The sequence below is a fragment of the Sus scrofa genome, chromosome 17 (genome assembly GCF_000003025.6).
Source record: "Sus scrofa isolate TJ Tabasco breed Duroc chromosome 17, Sscrofa11.1, whole genome shotgun sequence".
Classification (NCBI taxonomy): domain Eukaryota; kingdom Metazoa; phylum Chordata; class Mammalia; order Artiodactyla; family Suidae; genus Sus; species Sus scrofa.
This window is the reverse complement of record NC_010459.5, coordinates 62679076-62699226: the sequence shown is the minus strand read 5'-3', so window position 1 is coordinate 62699226 and position 20151 is coordinate 62679076. Positions and strand designations below refer to the sequence as shown.

Below are 20151 nucleotides of genomic sequence, written 5' to 3'. Positions count from 1 at the left end.
TGGGGAGCCAACCAAACCTCTGCAGTCGGATTTTTAACCCCCTGAAGCACATCGGGAACTTCTACTCATAAAAACTAAGGTTGTTTATTCCAGGTAAGTCATTTTTATCCACAGCCAGCCCCGGATCTGAAACCTGGGAGCTGGTCCCTCTAGTCCATTGGCGGCTGATGGAATAGACACATGGCTGAGTGACTTAGGGCTTGGTTCTAGAATTTCCGCCTTGTGAGGAAAGTGCTGGGGTTTGGGCCGAGCTGGTGAAAGAAGTGAGGGCTCACACATCACTGTCGCCCAGTGTCCTGAGTCCTGAGAAGGTGAGCGCCTCGGCTGTGTCCCTGTCTGCCGCCTGGACCCTGACACCAGCCGGCTCGGAGTCCCCCAGGGTTGCCTGTGGTAGCCACTGGCAGCAGCGCTGGCCTGGGAGGAGGACGTGGTGGGTCCTGCAGAGCTGTCCCCAGCATGTGCTCACCAGCTGGCGGGGGTGTCCCAGCACTTGTGTGTCCAGCTCAAGGTCATGGTGGGAAAAGTCACACAGCTGCTGCCCCCTTTCCTGGACCCAGTTTAAAGGAGCCTATGAGGCGGCAGACCCCCAGAGCACCCCAGGTGGGTGAAGGACCCCCTCCCCGCCCCGTGGGCCACGGCCCCTTGTCAGTGGGTTGGGCTTGCCGAGTCGCTGAGGCCCTCCCCAGTGCGGCCCCCCCAACTCCCCTAGTCAGTGGCAGCTGCCAGTGCTGTCCTCGAGAACTGTGGCGGATCCTTTCTTAGGTCCCAGGCTGCACTGGACAGAGGGGCTTCCACAGGGAGAGACTCTCTTGCCCACACCCCGGAGCTGGAGGGGGACAGGGTGCCCTGAACCTCCAGGCCCTCCCTGGGAGTCCAAAAGCCACTTGGCCCCTCCCCAACCCCCACCAAGGGCCCCTCCCGCAAGGACCCCTCCCTCAGGCCCTGCCCCCCCAGGGATTCGCCCCACAGGACCCCCACCCCCACCCCAGCCTGCAGCTCCTGCTCCCCTGGCGCCCAGCCGACTCCTGGGGGCCAGGTTGTTCCCGCGCTGGGGCCTGTTACCGGCCAGGCCCGTCCTGGCTTTTGGGTCCCTCACACTCCCTTGCCTCAGGCCCGAGACCTGGCCTGTGTGGCCGGCTGCTGCTGCACCAGCCCCTCCGTCAGGGGCTCAGCTGGCCACAGTGCGGGTGCCAGCAGTGCTTGCTGAGTCCCGGGTGGCTGCAGCCGGAGGTGGCTCGGCTGCTGAGGGTCCTCGAGCCGGCCCCGCCCGCCTCCTGCTCAGGCGGTTGCTCCTCACCCCGCACTGGCTGGGCCTGCATCTACTCAGCATCTAATGAGTGTTTACTGCCCGAGAAGCCCGAGCAGAAGCGACAGCGGGGCCTTCGGCCGTCGGGTACCAGAGCAACCCTGGTGCTGACCTGCCGCCGGCCAGAATGTGGGGACCGTGTTCCCGCCCCTGCTCGGGTCCAGGTCTGGCCACTGCCGCCGAGGTGCCGCCAGGGCTTTCCGGTGGCCCTGGTGTGGTTGTGAGGACTCTCCTTCTTTTCACCCAGGGCAGCTTCTTTCTTTTTGGCCTTTTGTCTGTTTAGGGCCGCACCTGCGGCACATGGAGGGTCCCAGGCTAGGGGTCAAATCAGCTGAGGCCACCGGCCTGCACCCCAGCCACAGCCACGCCAGATCTGAGCCGCGTCTGCGACCTACCCCACAGCTCACGGCAACACCGGATCCTTCACCCACGGAGTGAGGCCAGGGATTGAACCTGCCACCTCATGGTTCCTAGTCGATTTCGTTTCTGCTGCACCACGACAGGAACTCCAACCCGGGGCAACGTTTTAGAAAAAAGAGGCTGAGTAAAGATTCTGGCGGTTTCGGAGTGTAGGGACGTGCTGCAGAATGTCGGTTATCGGCGGGTCTGACTGGGGGTAGGTGGGAGGTCTCGGGTTGATTCTTGCAGCTTGTGCTTAGGTTGGAAAGTGTTTCAGTTAAAAAATTGAAAGGAGTGCCTGTCGTGGCACAGTGGAAACGAATCAGACTGGTAACTATGAGGACGCAGGTTCAATCCCTAGCCTCGCTCAGTGGGTTAAGGATCTGGCGCTGCCTTGAGCTGTGATAGAGGTGCAGGTGGGGCTCAGATCCCGCGTTGCTGTGGCTGTGGTGCAGGCTGGCGGCTGTAGCTCTGACTCGACCCCTAGCCTGGGAACTTCCATATGTGGCCCTAAAAAGAAAAAAAACCCCACAAAAACCTGGCTTGGCTTTTGCTTTACTTACTATTTAGATTCTGTTTTTTTGTCTTTGTTTTTTAATTGGTGGCAGGGAGCACGAGTGTTAGAGGTAACATTTCAAATCACAGTATATTTCAGATTTAAAATCCACAGAAATAATTTTTCTGCCTTGTTAAGCCGATCAGCTTTCTAAGAAATTAAAAAAAAAAAAATGTAAGTGGCTGTGTGGCTTTTTCTAGGGCTTTTGTAGCAAACTACCACAGACTGGGGGCTGACGCACAGAAGCATGACAGAAACTGTTCCCTGTCGGTCGAGGGGTCGCAGGCTGTGCCACCACAGTGGCCCCAAGGGAGGGTCCTCTTGCCGCTTCAGCTCAGGTGGCCCTGGCCTTGTGGCTGCCTCCCTTGTGTCTGCCTCTGTCCCTCCGTGTGTCTGTGTCCAGATTTCCCCGTTTTGGGACACACCAGGCCCCCTGGGTTATGAGCTCATCTTAGCTTGTTTAAATCTGCAAAGATCCTATTTCTAAATGAGGTCGCGTGTGTTTTCTGGGCACACAGTTCACCCCAACTGTGAGTAACCTACCTTCCCCCGGCTGTGACTAGCCCAACGCCAGGGCCCACTTCTCAGCCACACCTGTGGCATCATGCTCTGCCCTGTGAGACCCAGAGCACCTAGGGCCTGTGGCCACTTGGTGGCCTGGCCTCACTGCCCACTTTCAGGCCCACCCAGGACCAGGAGGTGGCCGTCCCATTCTACGTCTGCCAACAGTTAAGATGAGACATTTAAACAGTATTTCTTGACCTTAAGATGTAAGATTTCAACATCCCGGGTCTCCTGTGGAGAAGGTCCTGCAGTTTCGTGGACCCTAAGGATGTGCGTCGAGCCTGTTTTGCGTGAGACGTGGTCCCTGTGCCTAGAGGCTGTCAGACCGCATCAGGGTTAGGAGCCCGCGGAGGCTTCCTGGAGGAGGAGGCAGTGCCAGCAGCGGGGGGAGGGGGCTTGCCTGCCTCCTGTAGTCCAGGCAGAATTTGCCTTCGTAGAGCCTCGCGTCTGTAGAGGCTGTTTGTGTTGCTGGTGCCTCAGGCACAGCCTTATAGGCTGGTAGGAGCTTAGCTGCCCGTTTCTGTCAAGCGTGGTTTAGAGACCAAAGCTCCAGGGTGGAGGCCGCGTGTCGCTGGAGGGGCCTGGGAGCACAGGCAGAGAGGTGGCTTCGTCCCAGTTCTGTCCCCAACCCCACAAAACAAGTGCCCCAGAGCAGCTTCCCCTAGCAGAAGTCACAGCTCTCAGGCAGACAAGCCCAGCTGGGGCCTCGGCTCCGACTTTGGCCTTTATCAGCACCCCCCAAAGCCCTGCCTGGTCCCCTTCCCTCCCTCCCCCTGCACTTGTTCCCAGGGCCCCAGGCACCCTCCCCGGGCCAGGTCCGAATCAGGGGACCTGGAGTCCCACGTCTGGACCCCACGGGGGCCTTCTCTTGACTGTCTGGCGTCTTGGCGGCTGGCCTCCGGACCAGCTGGCCCCCCGGCTGGTTGTGGGGCCTCTGGCTGGCTCTGTCCCTCTCTGACTGTCCCCAGCTCTCTCTTGCACATTCCCGCGGCGTCTCTGGGCCGCCTTCATGCCGTCCCGAAACCCCGGGGCTCCCTGCCGACGTCGGGTCCCATCCACGTGGCGGGTGAGGCTGCCATCCTCAGGGCTGGCCTGGAACAGCGGGGCGGGTGGCTCAGGGCATGGCGCAGACCCAGAGCGCACAGGTGGACTCTGTCCAGCCTCCTGGAGGCTTGCTTAGCCCCAGGCCAGGGGCAGCATGGGAGGGTCCCCCTTCAGGCCTGGAACCCAGGAATGCTGGCTCACGGCCATCTTAGGCGGCCCTCGGCCTGCCTCCCTGTACCCCCGTCTGGGGGGCCGGTGTCCTCGGCCTGGGCGCAGCGTGGGGCCCCTGGGCGCTCCTGGGGCGGGTGTGTGAGCAGATGGAGGTCAGTGGTGTGATGAGGACAAGAGCTGGTCGTTCCACCCGGAGATGGCGGCAGGGAGGACGCTGCCCCAACAGCCTTGCAACGGGGCCCAGAGGCCACAGCGCGTGTCCAGGCCAGCGTGGTCAGGGCTGTGCACACCCTGAGGGGGTGACATCTCTGTAGGTAGGAAAGGCCCCAGAGGCGAAGGAACAGACGGAGACAGCGGGGAAGAGGGAGAGGGGCGCTGATGCGGAGCTGGGGTGGGGTCGGCGGGCGGATGGGTGGGGCCGGGCCGGCGGGCGGGGCCAGCCTGCCCCGGGGGCGGGGCGTCACAGGTTGGCCTTCTGAGGTCACACTGGTCTCCAGGACCCAAGGGTGTCAGGGTTTGATCACCAGAGGAACTTGGACAGGACCACCTCCTGTGTTGCATCTAAAGATGATGTCTATTACATGTGTGGAATATTTCTTTCCAGTTGGGAGCTCAGTATTTTTTTGTTGTTTTTTTGTTTTTTTGCCCTGAAAGGCCAAATGAGCGTCACATTTTATTGACAATCTACATAGATACATAGAATTTAAAAAATACATTCTTAAAGTTAATTTCACCTTTTTTATCACTTTTTTTTTTCTTTTGGGAGCTCAATTGTAATTTAAAATTTTTTTTTTTTCCTTCTTCCTTTTTAGGTCCGCACCTGCAGCATATGCAAATTCCCAGGCTAGGGGTCAAATGGGACCTGCAGCTGCCGGCCTACACCACAGCCACAGCAACTCAGGATCCGAGCTGCGTCTGGGACCTACACCACAGCTCACAGCAACACTGGATCCTTAACCCACTTAGCAAGGCCAGGGATCGAACCTGCATCCTCATGGATCCTAGTCAGGTTCATTAAACACTGAGCCACGAAGGGAACTCCAGTTTTAATTCTTACAGTGCAACCATGAACAATGATAATATGATGTGTATAAAGTGTGATTTATAAAACGATTTTCCGTCGTTGGGTCTTAACCATGGGTTTCCGGACCGTGTTTCACCTCGGCGTGTGGGAACCAGTGTCCTTGCAGCAAGTGCCACAGCTGCCCAGCTCTGCCCTGGGACACAGCCTCAGGCAGGGGCTGCTTTTCGTAGGCGTTGCATTACCCCATGGGCTTCAGGGGGTTTCTCGGCAGATGAGAGCCGTGTGGGTGTCCTGGGGCAGAACAGAGCCCCAGACCTGGCGTCTGCAAGCAGAGATTACTCCCTCCTTCCTGGTCCTGGAGGCCAGACGCCCGGGATCAAGGCCGCCCTCCCTCTGAAGGCCCCGGGCTGGAAGGGTCTGTCCCAGGCATCTCTCCAGCTACAGGTGGGGCCTTGGCCGTGGCCTCAGCACTGCGGTCACACAGCCGTCCCCCCTGTGAGGTGTCTGACCCAGTGTCCCCGCTCGTAAGGACCTTGGTCACGCTGGATTAGGACCCGCCCTACTGGCCTCGTCGTAACTAATCACATCTGCAAGGACCCTGTTTCTAAACGAGGTCCCCGCCGGGGTCGGGATCAAGACGCCAACAAGTGAGTGTGGGGACAAGGTTCAACCCACAGCAGACGGCAGCGAATACACAGAGCTCCGCCCTTGAGCCAGAACATTGCCACAGAAAGAGGTTTCTAGGCGGTGTCCCTTCCAGCAAGCTGCTCTCGTTAGACCCGTGTCGTTCCATGGCTTTGCACCCCTCGCTGTCCTCAGCCTGGCAGCTGCGGACCTGCCTTCTGTCCTGGTCGGGGAGCTTGCTCTGCATTTCCCAGTGTCACAGGGAGGGACTCTCCTTTGGCCGTTTTCAGGCCGCATGTTTTGAGATTCCTCCGTGTCTGCAAGGAAGGGACTTGGAAGGGATGGGCACGGGTGGCCGAGGCAGGGAGCCGGGGAGGCAGCCGGCCCAGCCGTTGGAATGACCCTGGTTTATTTATGCGCCACCTGCCGAGGCACACGTGGTTCCCAGTGTCTGGCTGGCGTGAACGAGGCTGCTGGGAACCCGAGTCCCTGCGCGGACCCATGCTTCCGCCTCTCAGGCAGGTGCCCCGGCTGGTGTGGCTTGTGCGGTTTCGCCCGTGTCGCCCCGAGGGTCATGGGGGCCTTATGGGGGCCTAAATGAGCTGCTTGGCCCCTGCAGACCGAAATCCGGTCTCTGTGGTTCTAGCGCTGAAGGTGGAGCCACATTTGTCTGTTAGGTTACGTTTTAAGGAGACCTGTACCTACGTATAAACGGATCACCGTGGGACCGCAGGGGCGAGATGGTTAGGAGAAGGCTCGGTGTGGCCATAGGTGCTGTGGGGTTTGAGATGCTCCTCTCTTGGGAGTCGGGCTTTTCTGGGTGTGAGATTGGGCGACTGGCCCCAGGGAGGAGCCGGCCGGCCAGGGCAGGGGCAGGAAGCCGGGGCCCCAGCACAGACCTGGGCTGTCAGTGGCGCCACTGCAGGATTGCCAGGTCTCAGTCTTACATTCTTTTGTTTGTTTAAGGCCACACCCGCGGTGTATGGAGGTTCCCAGGCTAGGGGTCGAATTGGAGCTGCAGCTGCCGGCCCACACCACAGCCACAGTAACGCCAGATCCGAGCTCTGTCTGAGACCTACACAGCAGCTCACGGCAACGCTGGATCCCCAACCCACTGAGCAAGGCCAGGGATCGAGCCTGAATCCTCATGGGTACTAGTCGGATTGGTTTCTGCTGTGCTGTAGCGGGAACTCCCTGTCTTCCATTCTTGTCAGAACCAGTGGCCTTCTAGGTGAAGCTCCTCAGGGGCAAGAAGGAAAAAAATACCATATCCTGATCCTAGAATTAATACATTGTTTTTGGTTTTCACTTTTTTTGGCCATGCCCAAGGCACATAGAAGTTTTCCCACGCCAGGGATCAAACCCGGGCCACAGCTGTCGCCAGAGCCACAGCAGTGATGCCAGGTGCTTAACCTGCGGAGCCACCGGGGAGCTCCCCGGATGAATACTTTGAACGGGCAGTGCAGCAAGTGAAGTGCACTCTCAGCCTCTTCATGTGTTGTGCTTCTCGTACGTTTTGAGATGCGGCGTATCTGGCTGTTCCCCCGCAGCGCCAGGCGTCTCGTGCAGGAGCCGCGTGACTGACAGACGTACGTCCTCAGTAACGTAGCTCCTGCTGATAATTCCTAAAGATGGTTTTTGCTTCAGAGCCCTTCAGGCGTGGGTGGGAGGTTTGAGAGGTGTTTTGGGGTGGGGTGCAGGGGCTCGGACTCTGGGGGGCACCCCCACCCCCCACGTCGTGCCTGCCAGTTCTGCGCTCACGTCTGGATGCAGCGGCTTGTGTAGGGGAGACAGCAGGGCTGCCCTCACCCCAGGTCCCATGGGGAGCAGCTGGGTGTCTCACATTGTGGGGACCGGCTCAGCATGTGGGGGCAGTGGCCCTCACTCCGGCCTGAGGCCAGCTCCATCAGTGGCCAGACTCTGGGTGCCTCCCTGGCTTGCAGTTTTAGAGACAACCTCCTCTTTTCCCGGGGGCCGAGGGACCAGCCGGTGGCGCCCCCGGGCAGGACAGGCCCTTGACTGCCCCTCGCTGCTCGCAGTGCGGTCACCTGCTGGTTCCCTGTGTCCCCGGCTAGGCTATCCGTGTGGGGGCAGCCGAGCATATGGCTTCTGGAGTTTGGTCTGGAACAGGGATTTAAGTTGACCTGGTCTGTCGGTGATTCTGCCTGAAGAGGAAGCGCCTGGATTAGCGAGCTACACGGAAAACAGTGTCCCCGCGGGAGAAACAAACGCAGTGGTGCCACGTGGGGCGCTTCCAGGTGGCATGTGACAAAGCCTCAGGGCAGTGTGACACCAGTGCCCCCTGCCCCTTGGCCTCACCCAGCCTTAGCACCTCACCTTTCAACAGCGCCGTGCTCCTGTCCCCTCGGGGCCACAGGCTCCTCTCTGAGGCCCCTTCCTCACAGGGCTGCCCGTGTGGACCTTCTAATGCATGAACGTGTCCCGTGATCCGTGCACTGCACAGGTGACTCAGGCGACGGGCAGGTCACCTGTCCACAGTTGTGTGTCCCACAGCCAGGTGCATCTCCATGAGACAGGACCTTAGCAGGTCCTGTCCTCGCCCTAAGGAAGAGCCGTGGTCAGGGCACTGCAGTCTGAAGCCTGTATCTTTCTTGTCAGCGGGTTACAGGACATGACTAGCCGAGGTGTTGCCAGTCCCTGTGTCACAGCTGCCGAAAGGCCCCCCGCAGCCACTCCCCCGCCGCGGTCAGTGGGCGTGCCCTTCGAGCTGCTTACTGGTGTGGACGAGTCGCCAGCTTGGGGATGCCGATCGGCTCTTCTCCCGAAGCTTCCCTGGGCTGGGGCCAGTCGCCTTTGTCCTTGACACTCCCGCGGTGCATCAGTCTTTGCTGGTGACCGTTGCTTTCGATGCCTTTCCTCCTTCGCGCACAGGCAGCATCTTTCCCTGATGGAAACCACTGATTTCTTACCACACATCTCCGCGCAGTGCGTCACTGGCTTGTAAGCTGCTCTGATCGAATAGTGCTTGATTTTAGAACTTTCCGTACGCGTTGAAATTATTTTAGAACTCAAGCCCTGTGAGGTGGTTTTGCTTCTCTAAAAAGGCACCGGCACTTTTCCTCTTTTCTGTGTGCTTCCTGCTTCGGAGAAGCGCCCGTCTCCCCGCGAGCAAAGAGACGTTATTCATACGGGAAGTCAGACAACGAAACGCACATCTTCCTAGTTTGAATAAGGGCGCCTGAAGCTTTTGGTACTTCCCAGGACACACGCACGCACGGGAGCTTTGCTCGCACTCCCGGCATGAAGCTGATGCCTTGGGTTTCACTGGCCTCTTTCCTGGATTTGTCCCCTGTTTCTGTATCTCCCGTGAGGTTTGGGAACCTGAGTCCGTGATGCCAGGTGTGAGGTGCAAAGCCACATCTGGACAGCCTGTTCCCTCCTCCTGCCTGCCTCCCAGCCCGACTCACACACCTGGGGGAGGGCAGACCAGGCTGCGGCCGCCCGCTGGGACTCCGGGCACCTGCTGAGCCCCTGTGAGCCCCCGGGTCCGTGGGCAGCTGGCTCTGATGGGCCGGAAGACGGGGAGTTTACTGGGGACGATGCGGCCGTCGTGCCCGCTTCCTCAGGGAGGCTTAGGTGCTGACTGAGGCCCCCAGGAGTCAGGTATTGAAGTCATAACCCCTGAGCTTCAGAACATGACCTGTGGATGTAGTTTGTGCCGGGGGTGGGGGGCAGGTCTGACCCGATAGGAGGGGACCTTGGGACCGACAGTGCACAGGGAGGCGGCCGTGTGATAACAGAGGCCAGAACACCTCTCCCCCCGACGGCCACCAGTCTGGGCGGCCGAGCTTCTGCGCTCAGGGCCTGGACCCCGGCCGCGAGAAAGTTCAGGCAGCGGAGAGAAAGGGAGTGAGGGGAAGGGCGGGGAACGGAGGGGAGGTCGCCGCCAGAGGGGCCCCGAGCCGGGGAAGGACTGGGGCGCTCGGGGCCACGAAGGGGCTCCTGTCGCCTGGGGGCCCACCGCCCTGGAGCCCTTCCCGGGGCCGAGCGGGTTGCCGGGGCCTCTCCCCGGGAGCGGCCTTCCTCCTGGACTTTAAGGCGTTGGGTTGAGGCTGTGGATGCCGCTGTCAGTCCTTACTGCTCCGTGGTTTTGTTCGTGTGGGAAGTCGTTGCCTTTTGTATGTCTTTTGTCTCTTTTGGGCCGCGCCCACAGCATACGGAGGTTCCCAGGCCAGGGATTGAGCCGGAGCCGCCGGCCTCCACCCCAGCCACAGCACCGCGGGATCCTTAACCCACTGAGCGAGGCCAGGGACCGACCCCGCTTCCTCAGCGGTACTGGCTGGGCTCATCGCTGCAGAGCCACAGCGGGGACTCCTGTTGCTTTGCTGAGGGATGTTCCTTCGAGGGTGCGGCCGAGGTGCGCTCGGGCGCTTGGCCTCGGCTTCCTGGGGGTGGGACCGCGGCCTCCGTGGTCCGTGGGTGCCTTCCCCTCCGCGGGAACGCTGGTCTTGGCTGCGGGTCGTAGGATCCGCTTCAGCGCTCCACGCCCGTGACGATGGCGGTCGACCTGGAACCGGCGTCCGGCGCCAGGGCCCGGCCGCCCTGTGCCCTCTGCGCCGCCGCCGTCCTCGCACCCTCGTCACGGGCGCCCGGCGCGGGGGTGGGCCGTGTGGGTGACGCTCTCGTTCTCGCCCCGCAGAGTCCGTAGAGGAGGCCACCCGGGGACCCGCAGATGAGCAACCGGAAGGAAGATATGGAAATCGCCTCCCACTACCGCCAGCTGCTCCGAGAGCTCGACGAGCAGCGGCAGCACGGCGTCCTGTGCGACGCGTGCGTGGTGGTGGAGGGCAAGGTCTTCCGGGCCCACAAGAACGTCCTGCTCGGCAGCAGCCGCTACTTCAAGACGCTCTACTGCCAGGTGCAGAAGCCGTCCGACCAGGCCACGGTCACGCACCTGGACATCGTCACGGCGCAGGGCTTCAAGGCCATCATCGACTTCATGTACTCCGCGCACCTGGCCCTGACCAGCAGGAACGTCATCGAGGTGATGTCGGCGGCCAGCTTCCTGCAGATGACCGACATCGTGCAGGCCTGCCACGACTTCATCAAGGCCGCGCTGGACATCAGCATCAAGCCGGACGCCTCGGACGAGCTCGCGGAGTTCGAGGTCGGCGCCCCGCCAGGCGGCGGCGCGGACGCGCTCATCTCGGCCGTGATGGCCGGCAGGAGCATCTCCCCCTGGCTGGCCCGGCGCACCAGTCCCGCCAATTCTTCCGGGGACTCGGCCATCGCCAGCTGCCACGAGGGCGGGAGCAGCTACGGGAAGGAGGACCAGGAGCCCAAGGCCGACGGCCCCGACGACCTCCCTTCGCAGCCGCTGTGGCCCGGCGACGCGGCCTACGGGCCCCTCCGCATCAAGGAGGAGCAGCTCTCGCCGGCCCACTACGGGGCGGGAGAGCCGCCTTCCGCCCGGGACGGCGTGACGCCGAGCTTCGCGGAGCAGGCCGCGGGGGACGGCTGGCAGCCCGCGGGCCGGAGGAAGAACCGCAAGAACAAAGAGACGGTCCGGCACATCACGCCGCAGGTGGAGGACGACAGCCGGGCCGGCTCCCCCGCACCGTCTTTCCTGCCCGCGGCCGCGTGGCCGTTCGGCAGCCGAGACTCAAGTAAGCCTCCGGTTTGGTTGGGGGGGCGGGGGGGGGGGGCTCGGGCGGGCGGCCCGGACGCAAGGCAGTCCTTTGGGTCACGAGGTGGCGTCTTCCCGGGTGCCTCTGCGCCGACTGTCTCCTCCTTTGTGGTAAACTGCGCGCAGGGAATGTGCCCACGTGTCCCAGCGGTCGCAGGGACGTCCCCGTGTCCCCGTTAGCGCAGTGCCCGGGCCACCGACACATGAGGCCGCCCAGGGTGGGGAAAGGGGCGTGACGCCTGGAGGGAGGCCCGGCGTGGCTGTGGGGCTGCTTCCCTCGTGGGGAGCCTCTCGTAGCCACTGGCAGTTTTTCAAGATTAAGCGCGAAAATGCGAGGAGCTGAAAAGCTGAATGTACAGTGCAGCCACGTGGGTGGAGGGAGGGACGGGCCCGCCCCACCCCTCGGGCTCGGGGGTGCTGCCACGGGCATGTGCTGTGGCCGCCGTGAGTGTGGAACAAACCGCATGTGCGCGTGTTTTGTCCCGGGGCACGTGAGGGACACAGGCACCCAGGGAGGGTGTCGCCTGGCTCCAGCCGCACGCCAGGCCACGGCTGGACCCCGAGTCCGTCAGGTGCCAGGCCTTAGCTTAGCTCTGCTGGCGCCGGAGGATGGTTTGCGCTGTCTCCCAGCCTAGGGAACAAATCGAGTATTTCATGGATGCCAGGCGCTCTTCCTGGGGCTGGCCTCGTGACAGTCGCGGCTTTTCCGACTCGCTGATGGGGCCTTGGGCCTGCATTAGGAGTGAAGAGGGGTGTTGGGTGGGACGGGGTTGTGGAGGCTTCTCAGCAAGGGCCACGTTCGGGAGGCCCCTCCAGGAAGAAGGTGAGAAGGCGGTGGAGCTTGTGAATGGACAGAGGTGGACGGGAGGCGGGGGGCCTGAGCCCTGAAAACTGTCACAGACGCCAGGCCTATACTGGGTGAGGTTGGGGAGGGCGGCCTCGACAGGCGGATGGCCCTGGGGCTCTGGCTACACTAGCCTTGTTATTGTGGTAAAAATACGCATCGTAAACTTTGCCTTGTGGGAGTTTCCCGTGTGGGTCAGCGGAAATGAATCCGACTAGGATCCAGGAGGGTTTGGGTTCGAGCCCTTCGGGGATCCGGTGTTGCCATGAGCTGTGGTGTAGGTGGCGGCTGCAGCTCCGATTTGAGCCCTAGCCTGGGAACCTCCATAGGCCGCAGTGTGGCCCTAAAAAGACCAAAAAAATCAATCAATCAATCAATGAACTTTGCCTTGTAGCCAATTTTAAGGGAGTTGGCATTGAGCACCCACTGCTGTCTGTCTCCAGGACACGCTCATCTTCCCGAACTGAACTCTGTACCCACCGAAGCGGGTACCCAGGACGCTCAGGCCCGTTATCCACCCACCTTGGTTGTCGCCGTGCCTTCCCAGCCCTGAGCCCGGGGCTCAGCTCCAGGGTGTCCACTCCACATTGGTCTAACCCACGTCTCAACCTCAACGGGATGAGGCCCTGGGCCCTGCAGGGTGTTAGCCGTGCCCTGACCTCCACCCACCCCGTTGTGACGTCAGAAATGCCCCCGATGGGCACCGTCGGAGTGTGACTGAATTACGTCAGAAGAAGCTCACGTTTCTGAGCCGAGAGAACGGCCTCCTGTCTCCCTGCTGGTGTGGGTTTGGTGCTGGTAGTGACTGGACATCCCTTCAGCCCGGATTAAAGCCCGGAGAGCAGCGTCCACACGGACCGACCCGAGGGGCCTTCCAGGGGGTCAGGGCCACAGAGCCTTCCGTCCTGTCCTGCTCCTGCAGGGCGTCACGGCTCGTCCTGTGGGCCGCGGCGCTGGAGGCCTTGGGATTTGAGAGTCCATCGGCATAGTAACAGCGAGGCTTCTTGAGCCCGTGGGTTTGATGTTTTAAATGCAGTTGTCGAGCAGAAGGTGTTTTTAGAATCCAACAAGTGATCTCGGCTGTGTACTTTTGCTAATGTCTTAAATCCCTTGGGTTACCAAGGCAACCGCGCGATTACCCTGAGTTGCTAAGACAAGGACCCGAGGTGTGGGCTTGCGTAGGACGGCTCTGCCCACCACGGCGGCCATGTACTCCCCTGCCCCTGCCCCGGGCTGGGCTTGGAAGTGTCCATCCTGACCCCCCAGTGGAGGTCAGTTTGCTTTCATGCAAGATTTATTCCATCTTAGAGGAGAGTGTTTGTTTATTCTCACCTGCTTCTAGGGAAAAGGACCTTTTCTGAAGGCGCGTGTCAGGTGGCTCCTGCAGATCGTTCCCGGCGCTCGACAAAGCAGCTCAGATGCCCAGCCTGCAGCTGGACCGCCACCCTGTCCCTTGTGTGACCCACCTCTTCCCTGGGGACCCTGGGTCCTGTTAGCGTTTAGGCGTGATTGTCCAAGCAGGCTTTTTACACCAGCAGCTTCCAAGAAAACATCCAGGGCGATCGCCTCCGGGTTGCGGCGTGTTCGCGTGGCGGTGTGGCCAGGGAGGTCGAGGTTTTCTCGGGGTTGCTGGTCAGGCCGAGGCCTCTCCCCTGCTCCGGCCCCGGCCCTTCAGCTTCGATGCCAAGGTGGCCGTGAGCCTTCCGGGGGCGGGTCTGTAGCTGCTGGTTCCGAACAGGCCAGAAGGCGGCCCACGCGTGTTCCTGAAGGTTCCACAGAGACAAGGTTCTGAGCTAGAATAAAGCTGTGGGTTTTGTGAAGTGAATGTGGCACCTGACCTTGGGGAGGTTGGCGCCTGACATGCTGGGATTTTCAGGGACACGTTGGAGCCACAGAGCGGGTTCAGGGGATGCAGGGGGCCTCTGAAGGCTGCAGTGGCTGCTCTCAGCTCGCAGCCTCCCTCCTGCTCGGGACTGGAGCACACGGGCGGGACTGCCTGGAGTCCGTCCGGTCGAGTGCACCGGCGTTGCCACCTGTCGGGGGCGCGGCCGGTACCCTGGCACCACGGCTGCGTCATCACATGAGTGGTTGGTTGGGGACGTGGCTGGAGGACTTGCTGTTGAGAAGGGAGGTGTGGGGCTTCACGCTGGCCCAGGAGAGCCCTGGGGACCCTGGGGCCTGGGGGAGGGCGGGCCTGGCCCTGAGGCCCTCGGCTGTGCCCCGGCCGCCCAGCCCTGGCGAGGATGCAGGTCGCAGTCTCCAGCTCCACTGAAGACGCCGTGGCCGCCGTTGTGCTCAGTGGCCAGAGCAGCTTTTCTGTCAGACTGGGTGTTCCTGGACGTCTAGAAACCGTGTTCACGACTGAGCCCCTGAGGCCTCTCGCCGTCCAGCCGAGCTGGTCAGCCGTGGCGCCTGGCAACACTGGGACGTGGCCGGGTCACACCCGTCCCGAGGAAGCATTTGTGGCGTCTGGGTGGTCAGGACGAGGCAGGGCCTCTGGAGGGCGACAGGCGAGCACAGGGTCGGGGGTGGGAGGGTGGACGGACAGGGAGGTGGCCTGGGGCCACCTGGCCAGGGAGCTCGGTTTGGGGTAGTTTTCGATGGCTCGTTTTTTTCCGGGAAGCAGTCTTGCTCCTTCTGCTCTCGGATCGGCTCTGTCCAGGGGACTGGCCCCGCCACTTCCTCCGCGCTGACCGCGCCATCTCGCTGGGTCCTGCTGTGATTTGAACTTGAGGCCCTCTGTCTTCTTTAACCCAGGTGTGTTTTCTCCCAGCATCGGTGCACCGTGACCGTGATGTTTCCTGGGGGTGGGTGAATGCCATGTCGGCGGGGGGACAAGGGCCCCGGGCCCTGGGCTCTGGGTTCTGTGGAGTGCCTGGGCTGAGGCGTGTGCCCTTTGTATTGGATGTACATGTGTGTACTTCTGCATGTGTGCATATGCACACACTTAAAAGCACAGCTTTGAGATTTAAATGGAGACTTTTCTTTTTAAGGAGTAAGTAGTGTTATTTCGAGCTGTTCATTTGAAAACTTTTATGCCACTGCTTTTTTCAACTTTTTAAAAACTGAGGCAGAGGAGTTCCCGTTGTGGCACAGCAGAAACAAATCCAACTAGGAACCATGAGGTTTTGGGTTCGATCCCTGGCCTCACTCAGTGGGTTAAGGATCCGGTGTTGCTGTGAGCTGTGGTGTAGGTCGCAGGTGTGGCTTGGATCCCGTGTTACTGTGGCTGTGGTGTAGGCTGGAAGCTGCAGCTCCGATTGGACCCCTAGCCTGGGAACCTCCATATGCCGCGCCCTAAAAAGACCAAAAAAAAAAAAAAAAAAAATCCTAAGGCAAAACATACACACCAGAAAAACCAAATCCCAGCTCTTCAGCTGGTGAGGGGCACCCCCCCGACACCCCTCGCCTGTCCACGGGGGACGCGGACAATACTGAGGGGTTTTGGTGAAAATCGCCATTCCCTTTCTCTGTGCTTTTGGGGGTAATATATATAAAATAAGCGGCACAGATTCCGAGTCTGCAGCTGGGGTAATTTTTGTCTCTCTCACCACCGTTTTGCTGGGGAAACAGTCCTACTGGAGCAGCGCTGGAAAGTGCGTGTGAGCCCGCGGCCGCAGGGTCTCCACCCACCCGCGGTGCCCTGTGCGGTGACTTCCCGTCAAACCATCTCGCCGCCGGTGCATTTGGTGAGGGGGCCGTCAGAGCCTGTCCAGCCTCTCCCGGGGCTCAGTCCGCTCTGAGGCTTGCCCGACGCCACCCGAGTGACCTCTGATAAGTCCACGAGCCCCAGCACCCCGCCGAGGGACAGAAGCCCCCAACGCCCCTCTGTCCTTGGACCCCACGGACCTGACTTTTTCCGTCCTGCGCTGCCTTTGTCCCGTGGCTGTGTCTGACGACAGCAGTGCTGGTGCCGTTTGCGGGCTGTGTCTTCCGAGATGGGTTTGCCGCCGCGTCCCTGGCAGGCTGTGGGCCGTGTCCGTCCCCTGGATGCGCCGTCGGCCTGTCTGGCCTCTTGTCTGTTGGCATCTGGGCTGCTGCCCAGTGTTGCTCTTACGCGTGAACCCCCTTTCTGGCGGGCGTCTTCTGGACGTGTGTTTTCATCCTCCCGAGGGCTGGCTCTCAGGGAAGGGGTGACTTCCGATTCCCAAGGAGCAGCCAGGCCTCCCCCGAGGGGTCGCATGTCTGCCCCCAGTGAGGCGTGAGGGGTCGGGTGCCTCAGACCCTCCACAGCTTCACGTGGGGTCTGTGCACTTCACTGTAACCGTGGCAGCGTGAGACTGACAGATGCCCACCCCGCAGTCGTCAGCACAGAGAACGTCTCCCCGCCCCGGGCTGTCCCCTCCTGCTGTTTCTGTCACCACCCCCCACCCCCATGCCAGCCTGGGGGCTGCAGGGAAGGGCCCCGTCGCTGCGTGCCCACCTGGCCGCTAGTTTCCGTTTAAGCTCATGGGACTTGAGAGCCGGGGTCAGAAGGGGGCAGAGCGATCCCGTGTACCCGTCACGCAGTTGCCCCCCGGCGCAAGTGTCTTGAAACTGCAGTCAGTGTCGCAGCCAGGAAACCGACGGTGTCACAGCCCCCCAGCCCGGCACAGGCGCTACCAGGGGAGCCTGGGCCGCCCCCTCCCACCCCAGCCTCGGAAGCTCTTGTCTGCCCGCGGCTCTGACTTGCCCTCCGGGTCTGCTCAGGACGCAAACCAGGTCCGCAGACCGCATTCTGTTCTGGCTGGGGACACAGCTGGTTTACTCCTTCCCCTGGTGCTGGAATCTGGGTTATCCGGGGACTTCCGGCTTTTATGACGGAGCCGCCGAGAGGGTCCCGAGTCTTTGTGTCGTTTGCCCTGATGCCTGCCAGGGGTGGGCCGCGGGGCCGCGGACGGCGTGCGTGCAAGGAGCCAAGAGGGTGATTGGCACTGGGGCCAGTGTCGAGCAGACAGTGGACAGCCCTCATCTTTATGGGTGCGTTTATTTAGTTTTGGCTGCCCCTTGGCACGCAGAAGTCCCCGCGCCAGGGATCAGACCTGTGCCATAGCAGTGACAACACCAGATCCTTAACCTACTGTGCCACCAGGGGACGTCCAGGGTTCGTTTTTAAATCTTTGCCACTCCGGAGGGGGCGGTCATCTCTTTATGGCCTGTGAGCGTCTTCCGGTGGGCTTACCAGCTGCCCCTGGTCCTCCCTCATGAGGTCTCTGCCAGGGTCACGCGTGGTGTCCACTTTGAGAGGTGGACCGGGCAGCGGCCTGTGCCGGCTGGGGTCCCGCTGCCCGGGGTCCCGCTGCCCGGGTCCCGCTCCAGTGATGGGTGCTGTCCCTACTTGCCATCAACCCCTCTCTCTGGGGAAACATCCTCTGTATGTTGTGGTGGCGGCTCCTTTGTGAGGTGTGCTTTGTAAAACATCTTCTGAGTCTTTGGCTCATTTTTTCATGTGTCTTTTGAAGAGTAAACACATTTAAAATTTTGACGGGGGCTCCCATTGTGGCTCAGCGGTAACGAACCCGACTCGGATCCATGAGGATGCGGGTTCGATCCCTGGCCTCGCTGGGCGGGTCGAGGATCCGGCACTGCCGTGGCTGTGGTGGAAGCAGGCGGCTACAGCTCCCATTCGACCCCGAGCCTGGGAACCTCCATATGCCGCAGGCAGGTACGACCCTTAAAAAAACAGAAAAAAAAAAAAAAGAAAAGAAAAAAGAAAATTTCTTTTTTTTTATGATTTCCTATAGTTAGTTCCCCTGGTGGCCCAGCGGGTTAAGGGTCAGGCTTGGGTCACTGCTGTGGCACAGGTTCGATCCCTGGCCTGGGACCTTCCACATGCCATAGGAGCAGCCCTCCCCCCCAAATGAAGTCCAGTTTGTGAACTCTTTGCTTTTAGGGCTTGTCCTACTTGGGTCTTGTCCAAGGAACCTTTGCCTAAAGTCGCAAAGATGGTTCTCCCGTGGTTCCCTGGAGGATTGAATTTGCACGCAGGGATCTGTGTGTGTGGCAGGCGAGGGGTCGGCCTTCAGTCACCTTTCCCGGGAGGCGTCCGGCTGTTCCAGCGCTCTGTGCCCAGCTGGGGGCCCTGATGACTCTGCGTGTGTGTGTGTATTTTTTGGTCACACCTGCGGCATGCAGAAGCTCCCAGGCCAGAGACCAAACTCTCGCCACGGCAGTGACAGGAGCCGGGGCAGTGACAAGGCGTTTAACTCACTGCGCCACCCGGGAACTCCTCTAATTTTAATGAAACAGAATTTCTTGTAGGATGGGAAGCCTTGCTGATAGTTACAGAAAGTGAGGAAACCTGATTTTCACTCGGATAAAGAAGCACAACACCCGTAAGAAATAATAAATACACTTGAGACACATAAAGTCAGTTTGGGGAACTTTGCTTTGCTCTGTCCGTGGGCCGTGGGGAGAGGACTGAGGCTGGGTTTGAGCTCTAACCAGGGAGGGTGGGGTCTCCTGGAAGACGGCCTCGATCCGCAGTTTCCACTTCTCCCTCGTCCAGAAGCTTCCGCTGTGTTGCTGCTTGCACATCCCTGTACGCGCAGCACCTGTTCCGTGCACGCGAGACGCGAGACGGCGGGCGGAGCGGGCGGGGCCCTGGAGTCTGCGGACATCTCGGTGCCTCTTGAGAGCATCTTTAGGAGGATGAGGCGCGGGGACTTGGGCAGGTCTTAGAAACCAAGTGTCGGCTTTCACCCAGGCTGTCCCCAGGCCCCTCAGTGAGGGTGGCCCCTGCCATGTCCCCAGCTCTCGTGGCTGCCACAGCCCCTTCCTTTTCCATCATCTGTTTATTCCACTCTGCAACTCACCTTGCATCACTGAGTTTAATTGTTTGGAAAGTCTGCTTATTTTAATTATAATCTCTTTTCTGCTTTTCAGTTAAAAAAGCAGAAAAGTGAGGCCAGTGTTCAAAATGTTACAACGTAGCACTTAGAGGAAGAAGGGCCCCGCCCCGGTTCCGTCCAACGGTGTAGCACTCGGCCCCTTACAGCCAGATGTTGCTGCTTTTCATCCCTGCTGCCTCGTTTATTCCAAAGAGGTCGGCCCGGCAAGCGAGTCCTGAGCGGCCTTCCTGTGGCCCCGGGCAGGCCCCCGTCCAGCCCCAGCAGTGCCGGCCACGTCGCCGGGCGGCTGGAGGGGCCCACTGTCCAGCAGCCCCACATCAGCTGCTGTCGTCCCTCTTCTGGCCCCTGGTTGGTCATTGTTTTAACATCACCATGTAACTTTTTCTCCAAGTCACTGAGTTTAAGTGTGGCGCAAATTCAGAGGCAAAGCTGCTGCATGAGAGATGTAGGGTGGGTGGGGTCCTCGCTCAGGAAATGTCCCTCCTGCAGTGACTTGGGGTCATCCTGCCACACGTGGTGGCAGGGCGGTGGCAGGGCGGCTTGCGCTGGAAGCCTGAGGCTCAGGTCTGAGCCTGGCACCCCGCTCCGGGCTCTCCCCGGGGTCCACCGGAAAGTAGCACTGAATGCCCTGAGCTTAAGCCGGAAAGGCCACTGAAGGTTGCAAAAGTGCCGTGGCTTCTGCTAACGGGTAGGACGACTGCGTGGGTTGCGACTCCGGCTGGCGTACGTGGGATGGTTTTGGCTTCTCGATAGCAGACGCCTAGTAAGGGCACGTCCTGTGGTTTCTCCATAACATCAGACTCTTTATCTGCGAAAGGATTTGTTGCGATGTAAATACTGCTTTCGACTTCCTGTTCTGTTGGTGGAAGTTCGTTTTTGACACCAGCATCTAGAATCCCTCTCTTTGAAGTCAGGCGGTAGCTGGGAGGGGCTCTGCTCTCGCTCTCCCGGCGCCTCCGCCGCCTCCACCCCGGCTCCTGGCCAGGCTCCCCGCCTTCCCTGGGGGAGGTCAGGGCCTTGGGGGCCCGGGGCCCTCCCTGCCGGGCACTTCTTCACGTTCTCACTGGAGCAATACGTTCTGGGGAGAAGGTGCCAGAGGGGGTGCAGGAACCAGCGGGGCCAGCGTGGGGCGCCCTACACGG

The 20151-nt window shown here is 60.7% G+C and overlaps 1 protein-coding gene across 3 annotated transcripts in view; it reads left to right on the top strand.

Moving 5' to 3' along the window:
- ZBTB46 (zinc finger and BTB domain containing 46) overlaps positions 1-20151 on the top strand; it is a 55443-nt gene that overhangs the window by 15995 nt on the left and 19297 nt on the right. For all 3 annotated transcript variants that reach the window (XM_021077467.1, XM_021077468.1, XM_021077466.1), the window contains exon 2: positions 10349-11315. In XM_021077467.1, the coding sequence (XP_020933126.1) occupies positions 10382-11315 (934 nt within the window). In that variant the 5' untranslated portion in view covers positions 10349-10381. The remainder of the gene's footprint in view (positions 1-10348; positions 11316-20151) is intronic.